The sequence below is a fragment of the Arvicanthis niloticus genome, chromosome 6 (genome assembly GCF_011762505.2).
Source record: "Arvicanthis niloticus isolate mArvNil1 chromosome 6, mArvNil1.pat.X, whole genome shotgun sequence".
In the NCBI taxonomy this organism is placed as follows: domain Eukaryota; kingdom Metazoa; phylum Chordata; class Mammalia; order Rodentia; family Muridae; genus Arvicanthis; species Arvicanthis niloticus.
Window position 1 is genome coordinate 47,833,933 of NC_047663.1, and position 15,423 is coordinate 47,849,355.

The 15,423-nt window shown below is 38.2% G+C and overlaps 1 protein-coding gene across 1 annotated transcript; it reads left to right on the forward strand.

The window, feature by feature from the left end:
* The first annotated feature begins 10,472 nt into the window (after positions 1 to 10,472).
* Positions 10,473 to 15,423, forward strand: LOC117710910 (olfactory receptor 1468-like). Its single transcript, XM_076936351.1, has 2 exons — positions 10,473 to 10,629; positions 13,006 to 15,423. The coding sequence occupies exons 1-2, from the start codon at positions 10,595 to 10,597 to the stop codon at positions 13,976 to 13,978; spliced, it is 1,008 nt and encodes a 335-aa protein (XP_076792466.1). The 5' UTR covers positions 10,473 to 10,594; the 3' UTR covers positions 13,979 to 15,423.

A 15,423-nucleotide genomic window follows, 5' to 3' on the forward strand; every position in this document is an offset into this window, starting at 1 on the left:
GGATGATCATTCGCCCACCGCCCTACAACCCAGAGCTACATCTGGGAGCAGCTACCCCACAGGGACCGCCAGGTACCAAAACCCTGCCCCTGCAGAACACCACTCCCCTTCTTCACCTTGCCCGGATCTCTGTGGCTGGAGAAGACACCCAGCTGGTCTGCTCCCCTGGGAGCATCCCAAGACATCATAGAGAGGCCACTGACCACAGAGCAGGGGATGCCACATCCTGAGGCATCCAAGAGGAGCCAATGAACTCAAAGCAGCAGACACCATATCCTGAGACATCCTAGAAGAGAGACTACACTCAGAACAGTGAACACCTAGCCAGTCTGCTCCCATGAAGACATCTTATCCAGAGACATCCTAGAGGAGACACTGCATTTACAGCAGCAGGCACCTAGCTGGTCTGCTACTGTGGAGACACCATATCCTGAGACATCTAGAGGATGTACCTAGAGCAGCTGGAGATCAGGATCACAGGATCACAGAGACATGTAGACCCTGAGGAGTTCTGACACAAGCAAGATAACTGGAAAGGCAGGATCCAGTCAGAGACAGTGAGTGCAGGTAGCACTAGAGCTAACCAGATGGCAAAAGGCAAGCACAAGAACATAAACAAAAGAAACCAAAGTTACTTGGCATCAACAGAACCCAGTTCTCCTACCACAGCAAGTCCTGAACACCATATCACAATGAAAAAGTGGGATTCAGAATTAAAGTAGCTTCTTATGATGATGATAGAGGACTTTTAAAAGGACATAAATAACACTCATAGAATTTAAGAACACAGGTAAACAGATAGAAGCTCTTAAAGAATTTCAAGAAAACACAACCAAACAGGTGAAAGAATTAAACAAAACCATCCAGGATCTAATGGAAGTAGAAACAATAAAGAAATCTCAAAGGGAGACTACCCTGAGATAGAAAAACCTAGAAAAGAGATCAGGAGTCATAGACCCAAGCATCACTAACAGAATACAAGAGATAGAAGAGAAAATCTCATGTGCAGAGGATACCATGGAAAACATTGACACAACTGTCAAAGAAAATGCAAAATGCAAAAAGCTCCTAGCCCAAAACATCCAGGACATCCAGTATACAATGAGAAGGCCAAACCTAAGGATAATAGGTATAGATAAGGGTGAAGACTCCCTGTAACGCGCGCCCCCAAAATCCCTTTTCGCCCGCGAATAAGGACACGGAGGCAGTAATCGGGTATCACTACAGACGAGGCTTTACTTCTTGTAACAGCAAAAGCGGAAAGACGGAAGAAACCGGAAGAGGCTCCCTTAAATACACCCTAGAGTGACGTATTCACTTTTGGTTGGCTGTTCGTTCACCACCCAATATGCCTCGGGATTGGCAGTGACTAATGGCCCGCCTATCAGCCTAGCAACTGCGCAGATAATTGTATAGCCACTGCTAACAGCAGCTTCCTACAACTCCCAACTTAAAGGGCCAGTAAATATCTTCAACAAAATTATAGAGGAAAACTTTCCTAACCTAAAGAAAGAGATGTCCTTAAATATACAAGAAGCCTATAAAACTCCAAATAGACTAGACCAAAAAAGAAATACCTCTCATCACATAATAATCAAAACATCAAATGTACAAAAAAAGAAAAAAATACTAAAAGCAGTAAGGGAAAAGGTTAAAGTAACATATGAAGGCAGACCTATATTACACCAGAATTCTCACCAGAGATGATAAAAGCCAGAAGATCCTGGACTGATATCATATAGATCCTAAAAGAACACAAATGCCAGCCCAGACTACTATACCCAGAAAAACTCTCAATCACTATTGATTGAGAAACCAAGATATTCCATGACGAAACCAAATTTACACAATATCTTCCCACAAATCCAGCACTTCAAAGGATAATGGATGGAAAACTCCAACACAAGGAGGGAAACTACAGCCTAGAAAAAGCAAGAAAGTAGTCTTCCAACAACCCCAAAAGAAGATAGTTACACAAACATAAATCCACATCTAATAACAAAAACAACAAGAAGCAACAATCATTTTTCCTTAATATTTCTTAGTATCAATGGACTCAATTCTCCAATAAAAAGACATAGACTATCATACTGGATACATAAACGGGACCCAAAATTTTGCTGCATACAGGAAACACACCTCTGTGACAAAGACAGACACTACCTCAAAGTGAAAGGATGGAAAACAATTTTCCAAGCAAATGGCCCCAAGAAACAAGCTGGAGTAGCAATTCTAATATAAAATAAAACTGATTTTCAACTAAAAGTAATCAAAAAAGATAAGGAAGGACACTTCATACTTGGCAAAGGAAAAATGTACCAAGAGGAACTTGCAATTCTGAACATCTATGCCACAAATGCAAGGGCACCCACATATATAAAAGAAACTTTACTAAAGCTCACCATATAATTGGTCAAAACCAGTCCTCAACAGATACAAAAAGATTGAAATAATCCCTTGTACCCTATCAGACCACCATGGATTAAGGCTGGTCTTTAATAATGACAAAAACAATGAAAGGCCCACATACACGTGGAAACTGATCAATGGTCTACTCAATGATGACTTGGTCAAGGAAGAAATACAGAAAGAAACTAAAGACTTTTTAGAATTTAATAAAAATAAGGACACATCATACCAAAACATGTGGGACTCCATGAAAGCAGTACTGAGAGGAAAACTCATAGCTCTAAGTGCCTACAAAAAGAAACTGGAGAGAGCATACACTAACAACCTTACAGCACACCCGAAATCTTTAGAACAAAAAGAAGCTAATATACCCAAGAGGAGTAGATGCCAGGAAATAATCAAACTCAGGGATGAAATCAACCAAGTAGAAACAGAAAGAACTCTACAAAATATCAACAAAACCAGGAGCTGGTTCTTTGAGAAAATCAACAAGATAGATAAATTCTTAGCCAGACTAACCAAAGGGCACAGAGACAGTACTCAAATTAATAAAATCAGAACTGAAAAGGGAGCCATAACAACAGAAACTGAGGAAATTAAAAAAAAAAAATCAGATCCTACTACAAAGGCCTATACTCAACAAAATTGGAAAGTCTGGATGAAATTGACAATTTTCTAGAAAGATACCTGGTACCAAAGTTAAACGGGGAGCAGAGAAAACATCTAAACAGGCCCATAACCCCTAAAGAAATAGAAGCAGTCATTAAAAGTCTCTCCACCAAAAGAAGTCCAGGACCAAATAGTTTTAGTGCAGAATTCTATCAGACCTTCCAGGAAGACCTAATACCCATTCTCTTCAAACTATTCCACAAAATAGAAACAGATGGAACAATACCCGATTTGTTCTATGAAGCTACAATTATGCTCATACCTAAACCTCACAAAGACATAACTAACAAAGAAAGAGAACTACAGACCAATCTCACTTATGAATATTCATGCAAAAATACTCAATAAAATTCTCACAGACTGAATCCAAGAACATATCAAAACAATCATCCACCATGATTAAATAGGCTTTATCCCAGAAATGCAGGGATGGTTCAATATTCAGAAATTCATCAATGTAATCCAATACATAAATAAACTCAAAGAAAAAAACACATGATCATCTTACTAGATGCTGAGAAAGCATTTGACAAAATTCAAAATCCCTTCATGTTAAAAGTCTTGGAAAGAACAGGAATTCAAGGCCCGTACCTAAACATAGTAAAAGCAATATACAGCAAGCCAGTAGCCAACATCAAACTAAATGGAGAGAAACTTGAAGCAATCCCACTAAGATCAGGGACTAGACAAGGCTGCCCACTCTCTCCCTACCTATTCAATATAGTACTGGAAGTTCTAGCCAGAGCAATTAGACATCAAAAGGAAGTCAAAAGACTACAAATAGGAAAAGAAAAAGTCAAACTTGCAGATAATATGATAATATACTTTAGTGACCCTAAAACTTCCACCAAAGAACTAAACCTGATAAACAACTTTAGCAAAGTGGCTGGATATAAAATCAACTCAAACAAATCAGTAGCCTTCCTCTGCTAAAAGGATAAACAGGCTGTGAAAGAAATTAGGGAAATGACACCCTTCACAATAGTCACAAACAATATAAAGTATCTTAGAGTGAATCTAACCAAGCAAGTAAATGATCTGTATGACAAGAACTTCAAGTCTCTGAAGAAAGAAATTGAAGAATGTTGTGGACTGAGCTGCCCCACATTGGGCACCAAAATGTTGAGAACCGCTCTGCCCCATGTTTGGGGGCCAAAATGTTGGGGACCGCACTATTAATGTTGGAACCCACACTGCCAAAAGCCTTGGGGGCTAAACTGTTAGAGCCTGCACTGCCCCGAGCTGCTCCAGTCCAAGGATCAGGGTTCATCAAAAGAGAGAGTATGGACATGACGAATGGAGACCAGACAGAGTGATTCAATCCTGTTTATTCTTCAGTCTCTCTTCTTCTCTCCAAGTCCCAAGTCTTGTATTCCTAATCCCTAGTTCCTAGTTCCTAGTCCCTAGTGCCTCCCAGTTTCAAGTTTCCAGTTCCAAGTTCTAGTCTCAAGTCTCAAGTGTCTAATACCTAGATGCGAATCTCAAGTGTCTAATTCCTAGTTTCTCTTCCAGGTCTCAAGTCTCAAGTTCTTCTGCCTAATGCCTAATAATTTCTTCTGTCTGCCTCTCACCTTTTATATGTCTCACTTCTAAGCCATGACTTTAGTCAAGCCCTTAAAGCACACCTTTAAGTCTTGTCTATAAATCTGATCTCTAAGTGACACCCTTAAGTCATACACCTTTAAGTCTCACACACCCAAGGGAAAATCCTGGGTATCTAAAACAAGATGTTATCAGAGTGTGCTCAGCTGTTGTAGGCTATTGTAAGCAAGTCTCTTGTCAGGGTATATGGCTCAAGATGGCTGCAAGAATGATAGCCGCCTTCTGTCAGCTCCCCAAAGAAGAAGATCCCACAAGATGGAAAGATGTCCCATACTCATGGATTGGCAGGATTAACTTAGTAAAAATGGACATCTTGACAACTTAGGTAAATGGATGGAACTAGAAAATATAATCCTGAGTGAGGTAACCCAATCACAAAAGAACACGCATGGTATTTACTCACTGATAAGCAGATATTAGCCCAAAAGCTTAAAATAGCCAAGATTCATCTAACAGCCCACATGAAACTTATGAAGAAGGAAGACCAAGTGTGGATGCCTTGGTCCTACTTAGAAGGAGCAACAAAATACTCAAGGGAGAAAATATGAAGACAAAGTGTGGACAGAAACTCAAGGAGGGGCTGTCTGGAGACCATTCTACCTTGGTATCCATCCCAGGTGCAGTCACCAAAGATAGACACTGATATGGATGTCAGGAAGTGCATGCTGACAGGAGCCTGATATAGCTATCTCCTCAGAGGTCTACCAGAGTCTGACATATCCAGAGGAAGATGCTCACAGCTAACCATTGTTCTGATTAACGGTTCCCAAAAGAGAATTAGAAGACTGAAGGAGCTGAACGGGTTGGTGGCACCAAGAGGAGACCAACAATACTAACCAACCAGAGCTCCACAGGATCTAAACCACCAGCCTAGGAGCACACAAGGAGGGACCCATGACTCCAGCTATATATATGTATGGGAGGATGGCCTTATTGGGCATAGGTTGGAGAGGAGATCCTTGGTCCCATGAAGGCTGAACAGCAATCGTGGAGGAATTTGAGGGTGGGGAGGTGGGAGTGGGGGGCATGTGGGGGCACACCACCATAGAAACAGGAGGAGGGATGGGATGAGGGCTTTCTGGGTGGAGGGGGGAATGGGGTAAGGGAATAAAATCTGAAATGTAAATATAATGTAAATAAAATTAAAAAAAATGAAAAGAATGGATTGGAGGAAAAAGACAGTCAGCACAGTGGTGGTGGCTCACATCTTTAATCCCAACACTCAGCATGGAGAGGCAGGTGGATCTCTGTGAATTTGAAGCCAGATTCCTCTGCAAAGTGAGTTCTAGGACCACCAAAGCTACACCAAGAAACACAATCTCAACAACAACAAAACCAAAATCATCAACTACAATGGAAGTGAAAGTATCTTTATTTGTAATTTTATACATAAAAGACTTTAAAGAATTCATCAGAAAACTCTTAGAACACATAAGAATCTTCAATAAAGTGGCAGGATACAAACTAATTATATATTTAAAAAAATACCCAGTAGCTTTCCTGTAGCCCAACAACAGCCATGCTGAAGAAAAATAATGGCAATAATACAAATTTACAACTGTCACCAAAAATAATACAGTGGCAAAAATTTAAACAGTGAACCTTTTTATACCCCTTCTCTAACCCTTGCATGCCTGGCATATGCTGGTTCTTGACATTGTGTACTCAAATATAAATACTTGGAGCTAAGTTTCATAAATAAGAAAGTACATGAAGCATTTATCTTTCTGCATCTAGTTACAATCCTGTGTAATATTTTTCATTTCCAACTATTTATCTAAAATTTCATTATTTCCTTTTTGGTTTTTTTTTTTTTTTACAGCTGAATAGAATCACATGTATGCACTTCATTTTTCTTGTCCATCCATCATTTTAAGGACATCTAGGATGATTCTTTACAGCTACAGTGTATAGAAATGCAATGAACATGGGTAAGCAAGTCTCCTGGTTTGAAACAAAATGGCCTCATAGGCTCATAGGTAGTGCCCCTACTAGGAGAGGGGCCTTCTTGGAGTAGATGTCAACATCTGGGAGGAAGTGTGTCACTATGGGTGGGTTTTGAGTTTTCAGAAACTCAAAACAGGACTAGTGGTTCACAGTCTTTTCTTGCTGCTTGAGGATCTAGATATAGAACTCTCAGCTCTGTCAGCACCATGTCTTCCTGCATTCTGATATGCTTCCCACCTGACAATAGTGGACTAAACCAATGAAACTGTAAGCCAGCCTCAATTAAATGTTTTCCTTTATGACAGTTGCCATAGTCATGGTGTCTCTTCACAGCAATAGAACCCTAACTAAGACAACAATTATTTCTAGAAGAGTGTATTGATTCCTTTAGGTACATGCCAATGAGTGTATGGCTGTGTCATGGAGGAAATTGTTATATTTGGGTAATGCTTCATACTAGTTTAAATTGTAGCTACATCAGTTTGCAATCCTACCAATTGAGAATGAGGGTTTCCCTTGAACCTGAAAACTTACTAGTATTTGATGTCATGTATTTTCTGGAATAGTGGGACATGAAGGGGAAAGATGAAAAACAGGGGAAGGGCTTTAACTATGGAGGAAGGTGGGTAATACAGAGAAAGAAGAAGCACAGATAAATAAAAGTCAAGATGTTTGGAAAGGTCATAGGTAAATAGATTATTTCATAGTCACACTTAGAAATACATATACTATATATGAGTGTGTGTGTGTGTGTGAGAGAGAGAGAGAGGGGGGGGGAGAATACTCTTTTCAAGAACCATGGGGTTCCTAACAAAAATCTCAATGCCCCAAATAACAAACCTCACTTCCAATTGTTGCTCTGCTGTGTCCAAAAGCCTCCCAAGAAATAGGGGCTATTGTCCTTACTCTTGATTTTCTCCTCAAAATTGAAGATAAGATCTATTGCTAAAGATACCACATATTTCAGACACAGGACTTGGAAGAATTGAGCTAGAACTGGCTTAGAAGCCCCTTTTTGGGGACTAGCCCTCAGTATTGGAAGATGGCATAAAAGATGCCAGGGGTAAAAATCAATAAATAGTTATACCCCTCTGTAAAGTTTATGAATCACAAAAATGACCACCATGGGAATGTTTTCTTAGTGTTACAATAGTGGCAGTGTCATCTTGGGAGTAACCAACAGCTGTATAATTAGACTTAAGACTAATTAAGAGGAAAAAAAATCATACCTGGCACTTAATCCTGTCTAGTCACAGTGCCCATAGGAGAAGTTACCACTGCCATTTTCATAAACTAATATAGTTTCTAATTGTATTAACACTTATACCCAGAGATAGGTGTAGCTCTAAACCCTCATCAAAGAACCTCCCCCCCCTAATACATGAAGAATATACAGGAATCCAAAACTAACCAAAATGCAGAGATTATATAATAGTAGCATGTCCAACACCAGTTGCTGCATCTTAAACACAACCAACACACCCAAGGCTAGGGCACCATCATAGAAAAAGGGATAAAAATTATAAAAATTATAGAGCCTGTACCTTGCTGCAAGATAGTATCTACTAGAAGTGACAGGAAAGGAGCATCCATAAACTCTCAATATTTCAATGAATTTGTAAAAAAAAAAAAATGAGCTACATGCTAAGTGTTTTGCCTACACCTTCATAAATAGAGAAACAAATGCTTTGCCTGTTGCACATGGAGTCCAAAACAGTTCTCCTATGGGCAAGGAATCTTGATCCTCTGCAAGAGCAGAAAATTCTTGTAACCCCTTAATGAGCCATTTCTCCATCCCAATTAATATTTTTTATATATTAGTAGGTATGTGTAATTGTGTATAGTTGATATAATACTAAAAATGACTTGTGAGAGAAGAAAAATGGAGACCTTAAGGAAGTAACGTAGAAGGAAGAATACATGTTATTAAAGTACATGAGGGGTTACTGAGATTCATAGGGTTAAACAAAGTACTGGGCAGAATGTTGGGGGTAAAAATGGTGTTGAACAGATGGTTAACAAACTAAGTAAAAAATGAAGATGCCACCAGGAATCCAACTAACTAGCCACCTAATATAAATAAGAATAGCTTTTCTTTTAAATTCAGATAAAGTTAAAAAGGAAACCTTCTTTTAAATGGAGAATTACCATATGACTGAATGCATACATATTGTTGTTTGAAAGTGGAAAACCTATCTATCAATGACTAAGTAAATAACCATGTCATATTTGTACAATGCCATATTATTTGAACACAAAAAACAATTATTGTTATATAGAACTATATAGACATGCCTTGAGAAAAAGCTCAAAGACAGAAACCAGGAATAAAGAGCTCATACTCACATAAAATTTCAAGAATAGGAAAAGCTGAAAGAACCTAAAGTACAGTGGAATTACCTGTGGATGGTTGGAGATGAGAGTATGTGTGAATAGGCACAGGAATTCTTTGAGGGACAGTGGGTTCTAAAAGCCAATGTAAATGTTTTGAATGACATTGAAAATACTAAGGCTATTTAATTATACTTATATAAGTGAATTTTACAGTTCTTCAAAGTGAGGGAATGTAAACTTGAGCCCACATACAACCACTTTTGCTTCTCATGTCAACCAAAACAGCAAATAGATACATCATTCTTCTTGGAGTAATTGAAACCAATTAGAAAGTAAAATGTGTTTGTTGTATATAACCAGAGGAGGTAGCACTGTCCTGGACACATCCTTAGATTCTACTTATTATTGCCACACACAATGACAAAAGTTAATTATCTTTAAGAACCCAACAAAAGTTAGACCATAAATAAGGATAAAGATTCCCTTGGGTTGAAAGTTTGCATTTTATTTTTATGTATGGAAGAACTCCATCAAATTTAAGACTGCAAAGTCTATGAAATTATCTACCACAAGGAAGGAATTATAAATGCCATCTATTGCTTCATGGTTAATAGTGAACTTAGAGAAAATGGAATTATGAAATCCTCTCTTACATACAAGAAGATAGTTTGGATAATGGTGGTAGGTAAAATAAACATTTTTAGAGAGGTAAGAAGACAAAATGAGTGTGCAGAAATGACTGCTTTTCTATTGGCATAAGGAAGCCTTAAACATACCATCTGCTTGCCATATTCCAGCCCTTTTCACATATTGGCACACATAGGAAGTTGGATGATAAAGTTGGATGATTAAAGTTTTAAAGTTCAAGAAGTCTGTATATCTTCCCCAAGTTGTTTTGCAAGTAGGCAGTCATATGGAATTGAGATGCTGTCCTTGGAAGCCTTCCAGACTATGTGGTTTTTGTATGGTATCATCTGCTGAAATACTACTGTTGGGTGGGCTGGAGAGATAGCTCAACAGTCAAAAGCTAGGCTCACAATCAAAGATATAAAAACGTGTGTAAATTTTTTGTTGTATGAGATACTTTAAGTCACTAACAATCAGAATAATGCCTGAATCATGGAGTGGTTTTCTAGTTACAGTCTCTCACTTTCCACCTAACAGATTGTGCTCCAGTCAAATAGAAGCTCTGTTCAATACCTGAAGATTCAATGAGCATGCACCTTTCCATATATTTAGCTTTCTTTTCATATATTTTGCTACTTATTTCTTTGTTTTGTTGCCTATATTCATTTAAATTCTTCCTTCTCCTACGTGTAGGAAAGAGGGATCCGTGACTATAATTGGTCTCCTGGGGTAAATTGGTTCTTGAAAGTCCTGAGTATTTACTTTATCATTAATGAGTTACAGAGGACCTGGACTCCTCTGGGATGCAGGGCCCATAAGGGCCAGGGATAGTAGCAGGACAATATGAGTTGGGATGATGCAGATAGGTGATGAGTACAGAAGCTGCTAGATTCTGCTCACACAAATAAAATGAAGATGAGCAGTATCTTGAACCAGAAACTATGACTCAGCCTTGGTGAACTTTTTACAATCAGGAAAGTAAGCATGTGTGTTGCTATGAATCCATATGAATCTCCAGTGTGGTGTGGGATGGTTTTCCAGGTATGCTAACATTCTTTTCTCTGTCTCCAAGACTTCACCTCACTATGCAAATATTTGTTTTATTGTCATCATGTAACAATTTTCATATTGATGAAAATTACTCATTATATCCCCCTTTCCTCTTAATACCCTACCATTTCAACACAAGAGCATCCCTAGGAGATGTAGTTCATTGCTATAGTTTACTATACTTTCACCTGTGGGGACTTCACAAAGTCTATACAATGTGGACCAAAAGATCCTGATTCATTTTATTTGTAAAACTTCACAAATTTTCATGTTACTGGTATTATTGTATGTGATTGTGCCTAAGAGAGTGAAATTGATATCATCTATGTGTTTATGTAAATATACAATGACAACTCTTCAATCAAACTCTGAATCTACAAAATCCACAATTATTTTTCAGTTGTACTAAATTTTAGAGGCATGTCCCTTGTGAGTTTTATGTGCTGTTTCATTTGTGAACTGAGGGCTTACCATGTAAAGAAGGCATGACTTCATAAGTGGTAACCGTTGATAGTGATTTTTCTGGAATCTGATGTTTTCACACATGCATAAATAATACAAAGTTTCTATTAATTTACAGGAGAAGCAGAAATAGGGCATGGTGACACATGCCCATTATTTCAGTGAAAGTTTTGAATACATAAAGAGAGTATCTTTTTAAATATTGCATGATATTTTCCTATATGATTTCCCTTCCTTTGTGCTAATTTCTAATGCACAATGTGTAAGTGTGCAAACTCTGAATTCAGCTGAATTAAACTTTATAAGTCTGTGAAGGTTCAAACAGTCAGGCTTAGTTTTAGCATTTCTAAGACAGTTGCTAAGATCTCTTGACATTTCTCCTGTATTGTCAGCTTTGAGACATGTAATTGATTCATTATTCAGTGTTGTTCATAACATTGTATGGGGGGAGGTGTGAAGTGTATATGTTACTAGGATACACTACATCATAACTGGTGCTGACCCTAGCTGGAGATACAGAATGATTGTAAATAAGCAAACAGAATGAAGGTATGTGACTTTTCTAGCATGTAGTTTATAATTGATGGTAAGATAGATTAAATAGTTGATGAAAATTATGTCCATGAGATATTTTTAGGATGCTAGGGAACCTGACTCAATGTCTCACAGAGACTGATTAAATTTAGTTGACTATGTAATAAGCAATATGTCTGGCATATGAAAATGGCCAGATGAAAGAGAAATGCAGGGGGAAAGTGGTAGGCAAGAGAAAGAGCAACTCTAAAATATAGAAGAAGAAGAAGAAGAAGAAGAAGAAGAAGAAGAAGAAGAAGAAGAAGAAGAAGAAGAAGAAGAAGAAGAAGAAGAAGAAGAAGAAGAATAGATTTATCCACGCACTAATTATGAGAGAAAGACATGTGAGAATGTATGATGATATAACACTGGTACCTGTGAGATAATGAAACATAATTTGTGTCCCTGTTAGGAGCTTTGTCCTTACCCTCAAAGCAACAGTGGTAATCTGAAAAACGAACCAGAAAATCTGTGTAGGACTTCCTCTGTTAGAATTCCATAATGTAAATGAAGCATAGTGAAGGAGAAAAATGGCCCAGGAGACATGAAAACATGGACATAAGCTGAGTCTGCTTCTGTATTCCAGTAAGACAAGATGTGGTTCTCATATATCGATACAATCTCATAGAAAGATCAAATCAGAGAAGAAATCAGAAAAGACTGGAGGAGAGACTCTGAATAATGCATGACAGCAGTTCAATGTAAGAGAAAAAGAATGGATGGAAATTCATATAGCTTTAACTCAAAACTCAATTTCTTTTTAATACTGTGGTGGAGTGGAGAGGTAGGAGATGGAGGAATGCTTTGGTAGACAATAAAGTGAAGACATGCATTTCACTTGAGGACTTTGATCTTCTGATGACTGTCATACATGCAGCAGATAAAACATAATTAGTTAACAGAATAGCAGAAATATATATGTTATAAGGACATAGATGTCTGATTTTGGAATGGTAATCTAATGCTTTATAGTATGAAAGTTTGCCTTGAAATTTATATAAAAATATGATAATAAAGGTTATACAAATTCTTCAAGAACATCAATACACAAAATAACATAGAACAAATTATAAATGAACACACTAGTTACCCAGGATGGGCAGGAAGTAGGAAGAAAACCATTAGTCCATTTTGTTTCTTCGGAGAAATATCAGAGAAGTGTCTACAAAAGGATGGGATATAGAAACCAGTTAAAGATAAGTTGAGAAAAGCAAATGATTGTAATGATTATAGCTACTTGGAGTTTGAGATTATAATTACTATATTGGTTGTCAGATTAGTTGCTGTAAAATATATAACCTGGATATATGTTTGATTTATTTTAAATTTAAGGGACAATATTTTCTCATTGGGATACTGTAGAAGAATGATAACAGACAACCAAACAGTCATCACCCACTTCCTCCTCCTGGGACTGCCCATCCCCCCAGAGCACCAGCACCTGTTCTACGCCCTGTTCCTGGTCATGTACCTCACCACTGTCCTGGGGAACCTCATCATCATCATCCTCATTCGTCTGGACTCCCATCTCCACACACCCATGTACTTGTTTCTCAGCAACTTGTCCTTCTCTGACCTCTGCTTTTCCTCTGTCACAATGCCCAAGTTGCTGCAGAACATGCAGAGCCAGGACACGTACATCTCCTATACTGGCTGTCTGACACAAATGTACTTTTTAATGGTTTTTGGAGATATGGAGAGCTTTCTTCTTGTGGTCATGGCCTATGACCGCTATGTGGCCATCTGCTTTCCTCTGCATTACACCAGCATCATGAGTCCCAAGCTCTGTATGTGTCTGTTGCTGCTGTCTTGGGTGATTACCATGCTGTATTCCATGTTGCACACTCTATTCTTGGCTAGATTGTCATTCTGTGAGGACAATGTAATCCCCCATTTTTTCTGTGACATTTCTGATCTGCTCAAGTTGGCATGCTCTGATATTTATATAAATGAACTTATGATATTTATCTTGGGAGGACTTGTCATTGTCCTCCCATTTTTACTCATTGTTGTGTCATATGTACAAATTGTCTTTTCCATCCTAACAATTTCACCTACTAGGGTTATCCACAAGATCTTCTCCACTTGTGGCTCTCACCTGTCTGTGGTCTCACTGTTCTATGGGACAATTATTGGTCTCTACTTATGTCCATCAGCCAATAACTCTACTGTGACAAAGATTGCCATGGCCATGATGTACACAGTGGTGACTCCCATGCTGAATCCCTTCATCTACAGCCTGAGGAACAGAGATATGAAAGCAGCCCTGATCAGAGTCCTTTGCAAGAAGAAAATCTCTTTATAATGACAAAAATATTTTTTCTTAAATTTCTTATGAAAATATTTATACTATTATTGTCTAGTGTATCCCTACTAAAGGGCCCACATAAAAGAATATTCTACATAATATCCCATCTTCAAAACTGTTTTTACTGTTCAGAGTCCCATAACAGCCCTAATGTATAAGCAGAGCACCTGATACAAAGTCCTGCAGCACCATGCTTGATTTTTCAGACTTTGGGATCTCTGTGAGCCATTGTTTAGTTGATTTGGTGGGAGCCCATTTTCCTAGTATCTTTCATCCCTCTGATACCTACAGTCTTTCTTCCTCCTCTCCCCCGGGGTTCATCCATCACTGAGTGGAGGGACTCAGTGAAGATCTCAAAATTAATCTCTTTCTCTGTATAATGTTTGGCTGAGGTCTGTATGTCTGCTCCCATCTGTTGCCAGAATTGTTTTTGATAATACCTGGACAAGACACCAAACTATGAGTATAACAGAATATCATAAGAGTATTTAATTGATATTTTCAGTCAGGTTTGGCTTGTAGAGGGGGCTTCAAGTTACATCAAACACTAGCTTGGCAAGGCAGGAAGAATCCCAGTGCCAGGATTAATTAATATTGTTTACTACAGTGAACAGCTCCTGTAACAGAAGCAGGATGAAGAGATGTTGTGGTGCTGCCATTTTGAAAGGAGCTGCCATTTTGGACAGCTCCTGTCCCACATTTTACTGTGGCGTCCATAGGCTGGGTTAGGAAGGAAGGGCCTGCCCACATTTTGATGGCTTTTAGTGCACAGCAGCTTTTGTGGCCTGTGACTGGACCTACAATGACTCCCACTCAAATGTATGCACAAAGTAATAATAACTCTGAGATGATCTGTACAATTGAACATATAGTGTTCTTTCCTTTGTTACCAAACAAAATATCCAAGTATTAAACTGTTAGTGCAGCTGCAGAATAGAGACACCAGCAGCTGGAAACAGTCAGATCATGTTAGTGGAAGATTTCCCACCTCACTGTGTGCCTTTCATTCTCTTCTTTTTTCAGTTAGAAGTGGAATTCAGGCCCCTGAGTATATTAAATAGCTACCTTATCACTGAGCTAAATGTCCACCCCATCCCCAGATATATTTATGCTTCTCCTTGACTTGTCTACCAGTTTTGATATACACTAGGTTCATTAGGCAGCTGTCTAGAAGAAAACAGAACTTGACAAAGAATTATCTTAAAGATATAGCTCAGATAGTTGGAAATTGATAAGTCCATTAGATATAGATTGGAGTCCCTAGGAAGAATAAAAGTTATACTCTCAAATCCAAGGAAGTCTAGATATAGTTTCTCAACTTACTATGTATTTTGCAACTGTTTTCATGGATCTCATCACATTATAAAGGGTTATAATTACTTTACTGTGATCTAATGTTAATTACTAATTTTAGAGTTAATAAAATTATAAAATACCCAGAA

Coding starts and splice junctions, on each gene's coding strand:
- LOC117710910 (XM_076936351.1), top strand. CDS start 10,595: ATGAATCTCCAGTGTGGTGTGGGATGGTTTTCCAG. Junction 10,630..13,005: donor GGTGTGGGATGGTTTTCCAG/GTATGCTAACAT, acceptor TTTAAATTTAAG/GGACAATATTTTCTCATTGG.